Genomic DNA, 14,579 nt, shown 5'->3' on the forward strand with positions numbered 1-14,579 from the left:
TGCTCTCTGAATGTTGTTTATTTATATGCTTTAGGTTCACATAGTGTCATTTAGATTTTTTTGTATATACGTGTGTATTTTTTCAGCTTCCAGATAAACCCATCTCTGCCCTGGTGAAATATTTTTATTCATGGAAGAGGACCCGTTCACGGTCCAGTGTAATGGACAGGCAGGCCAAGCGACTAGGGAGTGGTGGGGACAGGTATGTTGTTGGTCCTTACAGCTGAGCAGGATGTGCTGTGAGCCATGTATTTAGGAGCAGACCTTGGTCCAGAGAGAATGAAAAGTTGGATTTGAGGAGAGAATTACTAACGATGTTGGGAAGGATGAGTATAATTTTAGCCTAAGCCATCTTGCCGATAGTGAGAGGCACTTTTTTTAAACATTGCAAGCAGTAGGTAAACCCTTTTCGTTTTTTTCACACTTTTGTTTGTACTACTCTGCTCCAATGTCATTTGGGTGGTGTCTTTTGTTCAGTTTTGTTTGGTTTGAGAATTTTATAAATTATTGTGAGCAGACATGGGAAAATGTCAAGTATAGAGATTCAATACAGGTTGTCAGATTTCTGTTTGTATGCGAGTGAAATTGTGGGCTTATTCTTTTTCACATTATAGATGTTGAGTTCTGATATTGAAAGTGATGTGTTATGTTTTATTTCTCATTTTCAGTGATGATGGCTCTGGGAATACATCTAATTCTGATGAAGAGGACAAGAATAAAGATTCAGTAAGTGGTTTTGATATTATAGAAGAGACATGTATGGATTAGAATGTCCAGTTAAGTTTCTTTTGTGAATTGCGATAGAGAAATCCTATTCAATGCTGGTTGTCAGTGAGTTTCAGGTGGAAAAAAAATGACAAGGAATTGATGGCACAGCATTTAGGTGGGTGGTCAGTTGGGAGGATGCCCCTGAGTGTTACATGTTAACTCTAGCTTAAAAAAAGAAAATAATGGTGCTGCATTTTGTTGACCAACAGTGGCGTGTTTGTGTTTCCTGTTTCATAATAGTGTGTACTGTAAGCTGCTGATGTAACCTTTAGATTCGATTTAAATGGATACACTTTAGTGTTAATTTTCCTAAAAGTATTCTTTTTGGTCCTATGAAAAAAAATCTTTTTTTCTTTTTTGTGGAAAGAAACAAACTTTCACAGTTACATTGACTTGCAGTGGATATGCGTGATTGTTTTGCTTGTTTGTTTTTTTCCCCCCATTTAATGTTTAATGTTTATTTTTCATCATCAGAAAGATAAAAACCGGTGTGTCAATTGTGGTGTAGGAACTTCACAGCTCCATGTGACTCCCAAAGGGTCGCTCTGTCATAGCTGTTACCAGTATTGGAGGTAAAGTGTTGCTGTTCATATGTCGCTGAAAACTACAATTTTGAAAAGTTGATTTGTGGATGGATGTTGTTCATGATAAAGTTGTACAGTAGTCTCTGCCTGAGATTCTGGTGCTTGGGAGCAGGGAAAATGCAGGATGTTAGCTGATTCATTGCGTTGAGAATCCATGGTGACAGATGCGGAGCCCACAGTCGGTAAAATGAATTTTCCCCACTTGGAAATGAACTGATGTGACCCCTGGGTGGATTTATCACTTATGCCGAACAAACTGTGGTTAACTTTGACTGCAGTTTTAATAGCATGAGGTATGTCATTTTCATTTATCTAATTGTGAGTCTCAAGATTTACATTGATTTTGATCTCATTGCTCCTTCCCTTAACCTGTCAAACGTAGCTTTGATGGCAAACTTCCATGAACTTAATGATTTTTCTTTCTCCTTACCTTGGATAAACATCCAGGCGCACAGGTGTGATGCGATCAGCAGGTCCCAAACGCCACGACTCTCAGAGCACAGGCCGACACAACCCCATCAAACACAAACGTAAGCCCCCCAAGGGCATGTACTTGGACCAGAACGACCTCCTGGCCATGGTCTCCGGCCCACCCAACCAGCCCGAGGTCATCCTCAAGGCTCTGGACTCAGAGCTGATCTCCCTCAAGAGGATGGTGCAGAATAACAAGCAGCTGCTGAGTCAGCAGAAACACAAGATGGGCACGGGTGTGGATGACTACAAACCACCTGAGGTGATGATATGCACATATTTGATGGTTGCTTTGGATTATCAGTGCATAAATACATTTGAGTCTATGATTATTATTTGAAAATCCCTTCATTTAGTAGTTTTTCTTACAAAAAGTTTTACCAAGCATGCGTTGCATCTTTAAGATGTTCTAAGATTAGTGCTTTTTTCTGGCTTAAAACAGAGGGATGAGTGTCTTGTGTATAAATTCTTTCATTACTACATGATGTGAAAAGTATAAGTTGTAAATAAAAAGAATTGGAGAAAAGAATAAATTTAGAATGAAAATAGGAAATGGCAGGGGTAGTGGGATATCTTTCTTGAAATCAAGTGCTGTTTAAAGTAACATAGTAACACTGGAAGCTTACTTTGTGCTCAGTTTTCATAAATTGTTACCTGTTTGCGTAATGCTGGAGATTAAGTTTTATTTCCTACTATTTCTTATTTCTTTGACTTTCTGCAGTCTGGATTCAGAGTCAATGCAAGGTGGACAAATGAAGAGCTCTTGCTGGCAGTGCAAGGTAAAGTTTTTGTTTTTCACCATTTTTCATGCTGTCATCCTGTTTATTAACTTTGCAATATTGGATTTGAAGATATTATGTGTGTATTAATAAGGCTTTTTGTAGTCTGTTTGTTTGGATATATACTTCCAGTGGAGAACCATATCCCCTTACTTTTGTCTGGAGTGTTATGGTGAGACTTCTTGCTGCTGCATGCAGGGAACTTCATTGCGATAGGATTTGAAATTTTAAATCAAATAATTCTGGTCTCTCTGTCAGGAGGAACCTGTATCTCTCTCATAATCAGGTTGGTCGAGATAGCTTGGGTGGGGGCAGCCTCCTCAAAAATGATGTAAATTGTATTGTAAATGCTAACAATCATTTTAAATGTCTTTTACTCATATTCACAGGTGTGCGCAAGTATGGAAAAGACTTCAAAGCTATTGCGGAGGTGATCGGCAACAAAACTGAAGCCCACGTTAGGAGCTTCTTTGTTAACTTTCGCCGCCGCTATAATTTGGATGAAGTTTTTGAAGAATACGAGCAAGAACACGGAACATCAAATGGATCCAAGTCAGATATCAAAGAAGAAGAAGATGATGTCAAAGAAGCTGAAGTGAAGGTAAAATTCTTAACTGATTTTCTCATGAAATATAAGGATGGTTCCTGTGTTTGGAGTGGTATTGAACTTCTTTATCTACCTTTTATCATTGTTTGAAAGAAAGGTAAAGTGTAGCTCAACGTGGAAAATCAGCTTTACTGTGTGACATTGTTGTCAGAACTGTGTTGCTGTTTTGTTTTTTATCATTGTTTAAAAAACAAAACAAATTTGAATTTTTGTTTGATGTAGTTATGGACTCAGCAAACTTGGTTTTAGGCTCATGTCTGAAAATGGCAAGGATTTATTACCCTTGCGTTATGCGTTAGAGATAAAGCTAAATGTGTTGGGAATGAGCTATAAAAAAGTTTGAGTTGTTATGCCTGTAAACTTGCATCATAAAAGTAGAATCTGAAAGGCATGCACATTATTATCCAACTTTACCGCCAGTGTAATGATGCATTAATTTTGTCTCATTTTAAGATGGAGGTTGACTCGGAGGCTGCTGTAAATGGCCACACAGGGTCGGAAACTTCAAAACCTAGTGAAGGGAGCTCAGCTAAGAAACCCGATGTGGCTTCTGATGGTGGGGATGGCGTGAAGCCTGGGAGTAGTGCAAGTGTCTCATCTACCTCAAAGTAAGCCCTGAGTAATGTATGTGTCTGTCCTGAAAATTGTAATTGTCTAAACTAACTCAAAGTATGTCTTGAGTATTGCGAGTGTCTCAACTACCTCCAAGCAGGTCCTGAGTAATGTATGTGTCTGTCCTGAAAATTGCAATTGTCTAAACTAACTCAAAGTATGTCTTGAGTATTGCAAGTGTCCCATCTACCTTTAAGTATGTCTGGAATGTCTATCCAGAAAATTGTACTAAGTGTGTCCAAATTACCTCAAAGTGTGTCCCGAGTATTGCAAGTGTCTCTTCTTCCTCAGAGTAAGTCCAGCTGTCTGAGAAGAAAGAATAGGTAAGATTCTATTGTATTCTATTCCCTTAGGAATTTTGTTGTAGATTTTAAGAACATGAAAGTACACGGGCATAAATGTTGGAAGAATGGAAGAAAATGTGTGGGACAGACTTCCTGTAGAAGTTTCTAGAGTGTTTCTGCAGGGTGAGTATTTATATTTGGAGTTATGGCTACTTGGTTTTTGTTACAAGGTGAGACTATTTGTGGTCAGAAATTTTTGAGAATCGTATGTTCTGTATTGTCCAAAACTTATCTGTTGCCTATAGCCTTGTTATATTTTATTTCTTTATATACTGTGTGATGTAATACTAATGTAGTGTGATGTGACAGTCACAAAACTGAGATAAGACGAAAGGATATGATCATTTCTTCTCTTGATACATACTGCAAAGTTAGATGAAAAAGGAGGTTCCTTGGTGCTGTAATCATGTCATTGTCCTCATTCTTTTCTTTCTCAAGAAAGATTTTTAAGTTTAAAGTGGAATGAGGGGGCTCTCGTGGCTTTCTACTGCTGTCTTTCAGCCACACCTAGCTTTCTCGGATAAGGGAAAAGAAAGAGTTCCTGTGGGCGAGTTGCGCACGTTAAAGATCCCTTGGTGGTCCTTAGTCGATAACAGTAGGCCTCAGCTGCCACTGGGGCAAAATTCAAAATTCAATCCTTCCGAACTGAAAATGCTTAATGTGTCTCATGCACTCATATGACCTTATGCAGTTGCAAGCGCCGTAAAACACTTACCAAAACAAAACTATGTGAAGCTTAACTTTCAGTGGCCCTGGAACTTGGTAAGATTTTTTTCCTTTCGTGTTTTGTTTATCATATATGTGATGCGCTCTGTGAAAATTGTGAATATATGTGCGAAATAAGTTTTGAATTAGAAGCCAATTAGATTAGGTCAGGTCGTACGGTAGAATTTGAGCAGTTTGTACCAGGGGCTTTCCGACATCTCGTGTCTATTTATCCAAAAGTTTGTAAATTTTGAAAATGTATTTTTTACATACTCTTTACTTTTATTTATTTTTGTTGTTGAAGCAAAATTTTCATCAAGAACAAATTTTGTTACAATATAGAACTTGACCTCCCGTGTGGTTCTCGGGACCCTGTCCAAGAGACAGGGGAGCAAAGAATAGGACCACTGTATCCGTACCGCGCATGTCGTAGAAGGCGACTAAGGTCGGTTGGGCAAAGGGTTAGCAGCCCTTTCCCGTAAAACAAAAGCAGCTACAAAAACATCAACAGCAAAAACAACACGACCGCCAGTTCTGGAAGCTGGAGGACCTTCATCGAAACAGATAGAAAAGGATGCTCAGGACAGGCTTCGCTGGAGTAATGCTGTTGATGGCCTGTGCTCCACTGGGAGTTTAAAAAAAGGGCAAGAGAGAGAGATAAAACTTGACAGGAACAGTTTTCTGATCTAGAATATAGCATTCATACTTCACTTATCAAGGACTAGTCTAAGATGTATTGTTATAAGTCTGGCTGCTCCCAACTGTCTACAACCACCAAAGTTTGCATTGCCAAGCGTCAAAGGTGACTGAAATTCGATATTTGGAATATTTTAGTATTACAAAGATGTAAACATAACGATAAAAAAATACAATAAAGTGCTTACTACCCATGTTTGTTGTTGCCACAGGGGTTCCAGTGATCCGTCAGGTTCCTCTCTGAGCTCATCATCCGCCTCCGTTCCGTTGTCAGCCACCACACCCAAACCAGCTGCTGTTGCCGGACCAGTGCCAGTGACCACTGTCGCATGAGGTCAAGGGTCACCTGGCCTGGGGAGACGCCAAAACCAAACACTCTTTTTGATACAAATGACATAATGTTGGGAGGTCTCACAGCTCTGGTGGAGAAACTATGAGCCTTGGGTACCACAAGCGAGCCTGTGGGTATCGTGGAACTGGTTTGTTTTTCTTTTGTGTGAATTGTTCCAGCTTGGATTATGTCTGTTTGCCATGCTAGTTCAGCTTAAGAGGTCCATCAGAGCATGTTGATGAGTCAAGAAAGGTTCCAGCGTCTGTGTTTTAGCGTATTATAAACTGCCTTAATCTCTTATGCTCAACACTGACTTTTTTTTGTTCTTTATATAATTTGTATAAAATGTAGGCCAAAGTTAGAATGGGACATTTCAAGCGAAAAATCAATTTCTTACAATGTGTCTCGCATAAAAAGCAAATTTTACTTTCCTGTTGGCAAGTGGGGCTTACTTTTGCAAAGACAGGGTATGTTTTTTTCTAAATTCTGTTAGATCAGAATTTTAGGAAAACAATTGGCAAATCGTACTTCTGGCTGGTAGAGATGACTGAACTAACGGTTGAGCTTTGAATAAGTATTTGGAGCATAATGATAATGATCATGTATGTTTTTGTCAACTTGGCGGTAACGGTATGGCTGAATTTTCTGTTCTTTTGGCTGGGGCTGATGAACCAAGGTTGTTATGTCCATGGAGAAAAGCGAGACCCTTTTGTTCTACTTGATGTTGGGTTCCTTGCCACAAGTGAGGAGAATAGAATGTGTACAGGGTGTTGATGTACAGCGCAGAATGTCTTGACCCAAGGATTGCCGTAGACTAGATTGGGTTTCCCCACATGTTGAGCTTGTTGCCAGTCGGGACAGTTATGTCCAGTATAGTTTTGTTTAGGCAAATAGAATTATTAGGGAATACTCTTTTCTTTAAAAAAATAAAAAATAAAAATTGAAATACGATTGATAATTTGGTCTCAAGTTTTATGTAGATTTAACTCTATCCGTACGCCCTGGGGTCATTTTGTACCCCCGGGGTTGTTTTCTTCATGTTTTAGAATACTTCTAGCTTTGAAGATCTCTTTGAAACTTTCAGTATTTCTAAAAAACTCATTGTGACAGACTGCTATGCAAAGCGTTCGGATCAGATTAATGAGTAAATTTCCTGTTTGGAAGTGATGGCACAGAGTTCTCCATATCGTATGGATACGATAGTAAAACACAAAGTACGGATAGGGTTAATGACACAAATATTAAAATAATAGTGAAGAAAATATATATGACCTGGGAGAGATATTAATGGCAAGATTTGTCGAAGCTGCCTCCTCAGTGTAGGCTTTGTGGAGGTTTTTGCTTTACGCATCACCATAATACGCTGACATGGTGTCGTTTGTTTTGAATTTCTACCTCTGTAGTTCGTGGTACTTTTGGAAGTACGTGTAAAAAGATGTACATGGATAGTGCTGTGTCTGCTTCGGACACAAGACTAGTCGGTGCCATACTAGATGTAGTTCTGTTGCTTCTTCATCACTGAATTTCAGTAAGCTTGTGGCGTCTGTGTAAACACTAGCTATGAACTGCCTCTCATTTTTTAATACTGTGGTCTCCGGTTAAAAGCTTACACCTCAGATGACAAGAAAAGCATGCTCTTATGTGAACATGTTGTTAAGCGAATACCCAGGTCTGTAGTCCACTGGGTGGTACATCAGTGATTGATGTGAACAACCTCACAACGCCTCTCCTGGGGTGGGTTTTGTCTCTGGGCTGAGCTTGCCCTGAGATGTGAAGTTTTTGCTACGCCGAGTAATCTCCTACACCGATCTTCGTAATTACAATAGCTCTCTCAATGTCCACCTGCCACACGTTGCTGATCACAGGTTTCTTCATTGTCCCTATGCGTCTTTATTTTCCTGGGAAAGCCACAATTTCAAGTAATGAAGGAGAGCATGCGGAGTTTGCTTAACTACCATCAGTTCAAAGTGAAATATAAGTCATTTTATGGCAGATCTGTGAGTGGAATAACAACCCAGTAAGTTCACAATTCTGTAAGATGTCTTCACTATGATGAAATATCTGTCTTGAATGCTTATGAATCTAATAAAGAAAGGATAATAATCCATTTATTCATAACATTTGGTAACATTTCATGATCTTCACCAATCATCTTGACCCTTGTTTGACCAAAGAAATCCTCAGCACTTCATCAATTTGACTAGTTAGTCTTAACACAATGTCATGCCATATTTAGCCTAAAATCACAGGTTTGCCTTGAACTTATATTGAAATTACTTTACAGGACTATTTTCACAAACAAGGGCTGTAATTGTGGCCTGTTACTACTCATTTTCATCACCTGCTTCACCAGTCATTTCTTCTAATGTATGTTCATCTAATACTGCCTCCTCATCATGGAAATTCATATCTTATGGAAGCTATTGCTACGATCATTGAAAGGGTTATCTCTTCAGTTTTAGAATTTCGGGACAAAACGTTCATTTTGACAAATTGAGGTTGCTGATTGAGAAAGGAATTGCCCTCCTAGGCCAATATATTGACCCATTGTGGAAAGAAGGTAAAAGCAGAGTGTGCTATTAGCTGGAGACCACTGTATATATCAATTCCATTATTTTTGTTTATCTTAAAAGACAGACTGTGCAGTTACATGTGGAGATTTCTCCAAGATTAATTGAATGCATGGAAAGTACAAATGTGCAAAGGAAAGCTCAATATGTCCACTATCATTTTCATAATTCCTTGGTGTGATTGTTCCCAAATGGGATGAACTTTCTGTGCATATCAGCCAACATGCTTGCATTCACCACATTTTTGGGATCGTGCCAGTGTACTTTTTTTTCAGACTTATGTAGCAAAGCAAAAGAGACTTGTGCGCAATATAAATTTTTATTTCAAGCTTTTTTCGTCTCTCTCTGTATGAGACTGACATTTTAATGAAAAAATGACAACTGTCCTGCTCCCTTTAAATTTCTTCCTTTCTACCAATGTTAATATTCCGTCTCTTGCTGAGAGTCCTTCCACCTTCGATCTTGTGTTCATGTGTGCCTTTTTGAATTACATAATATTGGGGTGGTTGCCTGAACAAACTGCTCTAAATACAAACATCGAGCAAAATTTGGCGAATTTACCCTAAGGTTTTGACTGACATGATGTACTTTATTCCTTGATTCGTAAATAAATGTGGGTTTTGTTTGATGCCTTGCTGAAAGACAAAGTTTAGAATGTGGAGCTTTTGGCTCAGATGTCATTTGTGTCAGGGGAATGGTAGGGTTGGTGCAAAGAATAATTTTCCAATTGTTTGTCAAGGTATAGTTTGGGAGGAAATTGCAGATTTTTTTTTCAGCTCATTATGTTGTCATGTGAACATACTTGTACAGAAATTGCTTTCCTATTGCTTGCGTGTTGTAAGCTGCAGTTACACTTGTGCTTGATTGGGGATTTATTTTTATATTTGTTTGATTTCTTTTCATCAGTGTTGGCTCGTTTCTTGTACATTTGTCTGTCGAAATTTTGTCTGTGTTTCTTTGCAGAGAAGGAAGAACTGTGACCTTGCGTGTCCATTGTATAGTAGTGGCTGTATTTAATTGAATGGGAGTGAAAGAAAATATTGTGATTTTGGAACCAGTCTCTGGTGTACTGCTTTGGAAGTTGCTTGGTAGGTGAAGATCGTGTGGAAAAGTTGGCTGAAGTTTAAAATGTAGACTTACTGCACAGAAGGCAGTGGTGTCAAGCGTGGGAAAATGTTTTTATGTCCTTCATGCTTTTCTCAAGGTTCCTTTCGGCCTTGCGGTGACACTTGTTTCTTGTGTCCTTTTGGTAGTAAGAGGATTCAGTTTCAGAAGCAGAATTGCAAGGAATGCTTGGAATATTGATTTTTGAAGATAGTGGAAGGTTCTGAATTCTAGGAGCTTGCTTTTTTACCACTTGCAGGCTGGAAGTTGGTGTGGAACTGGGTTAAACATTGTGGCAGTTAAGACGTTTGCGGGCAAATTGAGTTTCTGTTTGGCTAATTGCATTTTTAAAAAATGCTGATACATTTGGGTGGTAGGCTACTCCTGAGTTATATATCTTTGAGACCCTTAGTGCTCTCTGTGCTGACAACTGAATGAATTATTGAAGTGAAAAGCAATTTCCAAGGCAGACTGGGATCAGAGTTGGTCATTTTTGTTTGTGATCTGTAGACGTGATAATCATAGAAATCATATTTATATATCCTTTCATTGAGATATTACCACTTTCATTTAGATTGAATGTTCCTACATGTTTTGGTGTTGAAAAGTTTGTTTTTTAGATTACCTGGTGGATAAAGAGTGCGGCTATTTATGAGATTTCTATTGTCCTGCTATAGTTTGAAAGATCTTGTACATACCATAAGAACTGCACACCACAACTGTAGTTCATCAAAGTTTCTGTGCCCTCACCTTTCACTGATTCATTTCATAACCCGTTACTACTGTTTCTGACTTTTGAGTTTCATTTCTCAATATCTTTTTTGAAGAAAAAGAAAGACAATTTCCAGTTCACTGTACAGTGTTTGGTGGGGTCAGTATGACGCCACACTGAGGCAAAGTGAAAGATTGCAGGTTAAGAGGATATTTCTGTGAGTGTCCAGAAAGTCAGAGGCTAGTACGTCAAAGGGAGACAAAATTACAGTCATTTACGAGGACCTGGATTGTTACACACTTCATGGTCTGTTTTCATGAAACGTGAAATTTGCATTGAGGATTTTTACTGATTATATTTTCCACTGTGAAATGTCTTCATTCATTTTAGATAAATTTTCATCCTTGTTATGTACATCCCCATTCCTGAACTGCAGAAATTCCAAAATGAAAATGTATTGATTTAATTTATTAAATGCTTGTTTGATTTTTATTAAGATAAGAGTCTTTGTTTTCTTTCATCTGGAGACTTGATTGGTATGTAAATGTCCAGAAGAAAATGCTTAAAATTTTTTTTTATGAGGAGGGCATCAATTTCCAATCCGTTATATTCTTTCTCTCAGCTGTTTACTGTCTGTCTCTCAGCTGTTTACTGTCTGTCTCTCAGCTGTTTACTGTCTGTCTCTCAGCTGTTTACTGTCTGTCCTTGCTATTTTCCCAAACCAAATTACCAAGCGGAGAAAAATGACATTGGAGTCTACATGTACTTAAAACACAATGACAGTCATTTAGTTCGGGGTAAAAGTAAGACACAGACAGAAACAACAAAGAGAAAGAAACGACAAGACTGGAAGGCTTATGCCCGTGGGTCCAGACTTCCACACCACTTTATGAACGTAATGACAAACAAGCATTCATGGATTTACAACAATGAAGGAGTTTATTAGAATAACATCGAACAAAACAATGGTAAAAATTGTCCTAAACATAAGTTCCTTCTGCTAAAAAGTCACAGAACACAACCTCGTTTTTACAGCAACATGAGTAACTTCAGGCAACAAAGGTATAAAGCCAACAGTGTATCAACAAGGTGGAAACAAACAACATTGTCCACATAGAAAACAACGAGAAGTAATGACTTTCAACTTGAAACAGTAGAGAAATATTGCTGCTCGTGGCTAAAGGGGAGGTGTTCAGGGTACATAAATTAACTTAATTGACAAAGATGAAATCTTCATCAAATAACACAACTTAAATGCAAAGGGGGGGGAAGAGGCATTGGTTATTTTGCTAATTTTTGTCTTATTGTTCTAGAACACTACAATGTTGTCATCATGCAACGAATGCTTGGCTGTCGTACGACCGATTCTTGATCAGAGCTGTGTTCTATATAATTCCTTCCCAGCTTAATTCTGTGTGATAACACAATCTCTTAGTTAGTCCTAACAAGAATTATTAACAATGGATATCCACCCCCTGAATAATCTTGATCACCAGCAATTTGATAAGTGAAATTGTGGGCACAGTAACCTGGGTGAAGCAAAAGGTTAGATTGTAAATTACCATGGTTTAGAAGTCTGCATGAGTGAAAAGTGAAAACCAAACACTTACAATACAAATAAATACATGTTAATAACATCATACATGTGTAGTCGCATACAAAAAGTGCAATGAATAGGAGTTACAGTGCTGAAGTTGAGACAAAGGAAAAAGCATTCATTCAGTCTCATGAAAAAATGTAATATATTTATGTAACAAAAGTAAAATAACATGTACCCGTATTGCTCAATCGGAGCTTCCAGACCACAGAAGCAAAACTATGTGATGAAAGTAGAAACGAAATGTGCTCAAGAACTAAAATACATGTATGTTAGATGATATATCGAGTAATCTGTAATCTTGAAGTACACATGGGAGGTTTTCCTGCTTTGGAAGCCAGCTGTCGGCCATTTTGATAAACACTTGAGGCAGAAGAAATTTTGTTTATGAAATGTTTATGCTGTTGTTAGTGAGAACGTATAACACTGGAGGTTGTTTTTTTTCTAATTTATGAGGTGGAATTTAATTTTATAATTTTTATGAAGTAATAGGCCTACTTTGTAGTTTGTTGTTGAAAGTGTGAGGCATGATTACTGAGGTTAGATTTTAGATACATGTGTTAAGATAAAATTGCATTGTAATGTAACCACAAAATATCTACAATAAACTGAACCAATAAATTAATCCAATAAGAGGTATTGCAATATCACAATTACAAAATAAATATTATATATATACATGTGTATATATAAATGTACATTGCTTGCAATTAGAAAATTAACATAAAATCTTAGAAAGGGGAGGGGAGAAAAAGGTCATTTTTATTGACTACCATGGGAAAACAAAGTAGAAGCCAGTATTATTTCACTTAAAAATCTGGATTGCTTGACGTCAGTATTTGAAACAAAAATCATTTACTCATTCTAAAATAAGCACAGTCCAAGTAGTTGTACATTGTCAGTGTCAGTGGTAAACCATGACGGTACCCAACTTTGTGTCTCAAAAAGGACTTGAAACTTCATATGATGATCTGCTCTTTGATAAAATAATATTTTTCAAAAATGCGATCAGATTGATCATCTGCAGAAATCAAATCACAGGGAATTAACATAGCTTCATTTCATTTATATTTTGTTCGATTTCAATGTCAACCACCACGTTTATTTACAATTTCACGCTCAATGGAGTTAACAATCAAAAACATATTCTTTGATGAACAAAAAGAAAAAAAAGATTTTAACGAAAGATAAATGAGTGGCCTGTCTCAAAGAACAATTCTCATTGAAGGCAAAAGTTCATCTTTTTCTCAAAGAAACAGCAAAACATAAAAAGTATTAAAACAGCAAAATTTATCACATCATGTAATATTGCAATAACAACAACAAAAAAAATACAACAAAAATTAGGGACACCGGTAGGTTCTGATTATTCAACAACAATTGAATAACCTACCCCCCACCAAAAAATTTAATCGGAAAAAAAATTCAAGAAAAGAAAGCCAAGTGCATGCTTTTTTCTTACACAGCAGTATTACACTATATTCTTATCCCAATGGGCATGGTGACACCTAAAATGCAGTATCATTTAAATTTATTCTTTCTTTTTTTTCTCTCAATAACGAAGAAATCAACCATTTTGAGACGTTCTGTACCAGTCCTTAAAAGACGGGCGTGAGATTACATGTACTCAACTTGAACTTCACCAGAATAGATTACAATGCAGAAAAAAATAATGTTCACATACAAATGAAGGCCTTTGGATCGTAGCGTAACTCAAAGCAGAATCAATGCGGAACTGGCAACCAAACAGGAAACCATCTACTTCAAGTCTGCCCAATGCTCCAAGCACTTAAACTTACTTAAAGTTAAAGGAAATATACCTTGGCCCAACCCAAGGCAGAGAGACTTAAAACTATCGGGGGGGGGGGGTGGGGACCTGTGACGAACAGCAGCCTTTGCACGAGAGAATGGGATGTTCATTTTTAGAGATGAACAAGAAGAAGAATCATAACAACATCTTTACTCTACTTCCTTTTCATAAGCACACACAAGACTATAGCCTGCCTACTACATTTAACCCCCCCCCCCCCCAATCTACGCCGACGAAACAGAGAAACCAGTACATGTACATTTGTACCGATACTTAACATTACATTCCAACAGAATTAAAATATATGGGTCTCTCTCAATCTCCGCAGTGCTAAAGAAATGGTAGCACCAAAACATACATGGTAACTGATGTCTATTGATATTTACAAGTGTACATAGCCCAAGAACATAATTATTGTACACATGTATTCTGCGTTACCCCAGGAGGAAAATACTGTCCCTCATATAAAAACGGTTCTTTTGTTAACCAGCGTCCCTCGGCCTATATTGTCTGTGATACAACGACCATACATGTGAACACGTACTCTAAATCTGACTCAGAAAAGGGTGTGCCACAGAAGCCTAGTGACAGTGTCCACAGGCGCGACGTAATCTTACATGTACTGGCCACAACAAAGTGAGCAACAGTATGAGTCAATCTATACATGAATATAAATAAACAGCAAATTGCTCAACAAAATGTAACCCAGGCACTCATACATGTAACACTAAAACTAAAAGTAAAAATTTACCCCCCACATCCCAATGTTTTCCCCGCACCACAATGAACCCAGTGCTTGGTTTTCTGTCCCTGAGAGACACTACGCTGTGACTTTTTATCCAGGAAGTCGTGTTCTTGGTCAAGCAGTTCGTAATGGGGAGGGGCACAT

General features: G+C 37.9%; 1 protein-coding gene across 2 annotated transcripts in view; it reads left to right on the plus strand.

Moving 5' to 3' along the window:
- The window catches only part of LOC101861483 (REST corepressor 3), a 13,054-nt gene extending 6,217 nt beyond the window's left edge, over positions 1-6,837 (plus strand). The window contains exons 6-14 of one of the 2 annotated variants that reach the window (XM_013087057.2): positions 87-202; positions 669-726; positions 1,243-1,340; positions 1,800-2,085; positions 2,545-2,602; positions 2,992-3,203; positions 3,663-3,817; positions 4,113-4,144; positions 5,779-5,851. In XM_013087057.2, coding sequence (XP_012942511.1) covers positions 87-202; positions 669-726; positions 1,243-1,340; positions 1,800-2,085; positions 2,545-2,602; positions 2,992-3,203; positions 3,663-3,817; positions 4,113-4,131 — 1,002 coding nt within the window. In that variant the 3' untranslated portion in view covers positions 4,132-4,144; positions 5,779-5,851. Of the gene's footprint in view, positions 1-86; positions 203-668; positions 727-1,242; positions 1,341-1,799; positions 2,086-2,544; positions 2,603-2,991; positions 3,204-3,662; positions 3,818-4,112; positions 4,145-5,778 lie in introns of both variants that reach the window. The other variant, XM_005090633.3, reaches the window with a different exon arrangement.
- The last annotated feature ends 7,742 nt before the right edge of the window (positions 6,838-14,579 follow it).

The sequence above is a fragment of the Aplysia californica genome, unplaced genomic scaffold (assembly GCF_000002075.1).
Source record: "Aplysia californica isolate F4 #8 unplaced genomic scaffold, AplCal3.0 scaffold00020, whole genome shotgun sequence".
NCBI classification, from domain to species: Eukaryota; Metazoa; Mollusca; class Gastropoda; order Aplysiida; family Aplysiidae; genus Aplysia; species Aplysia californica.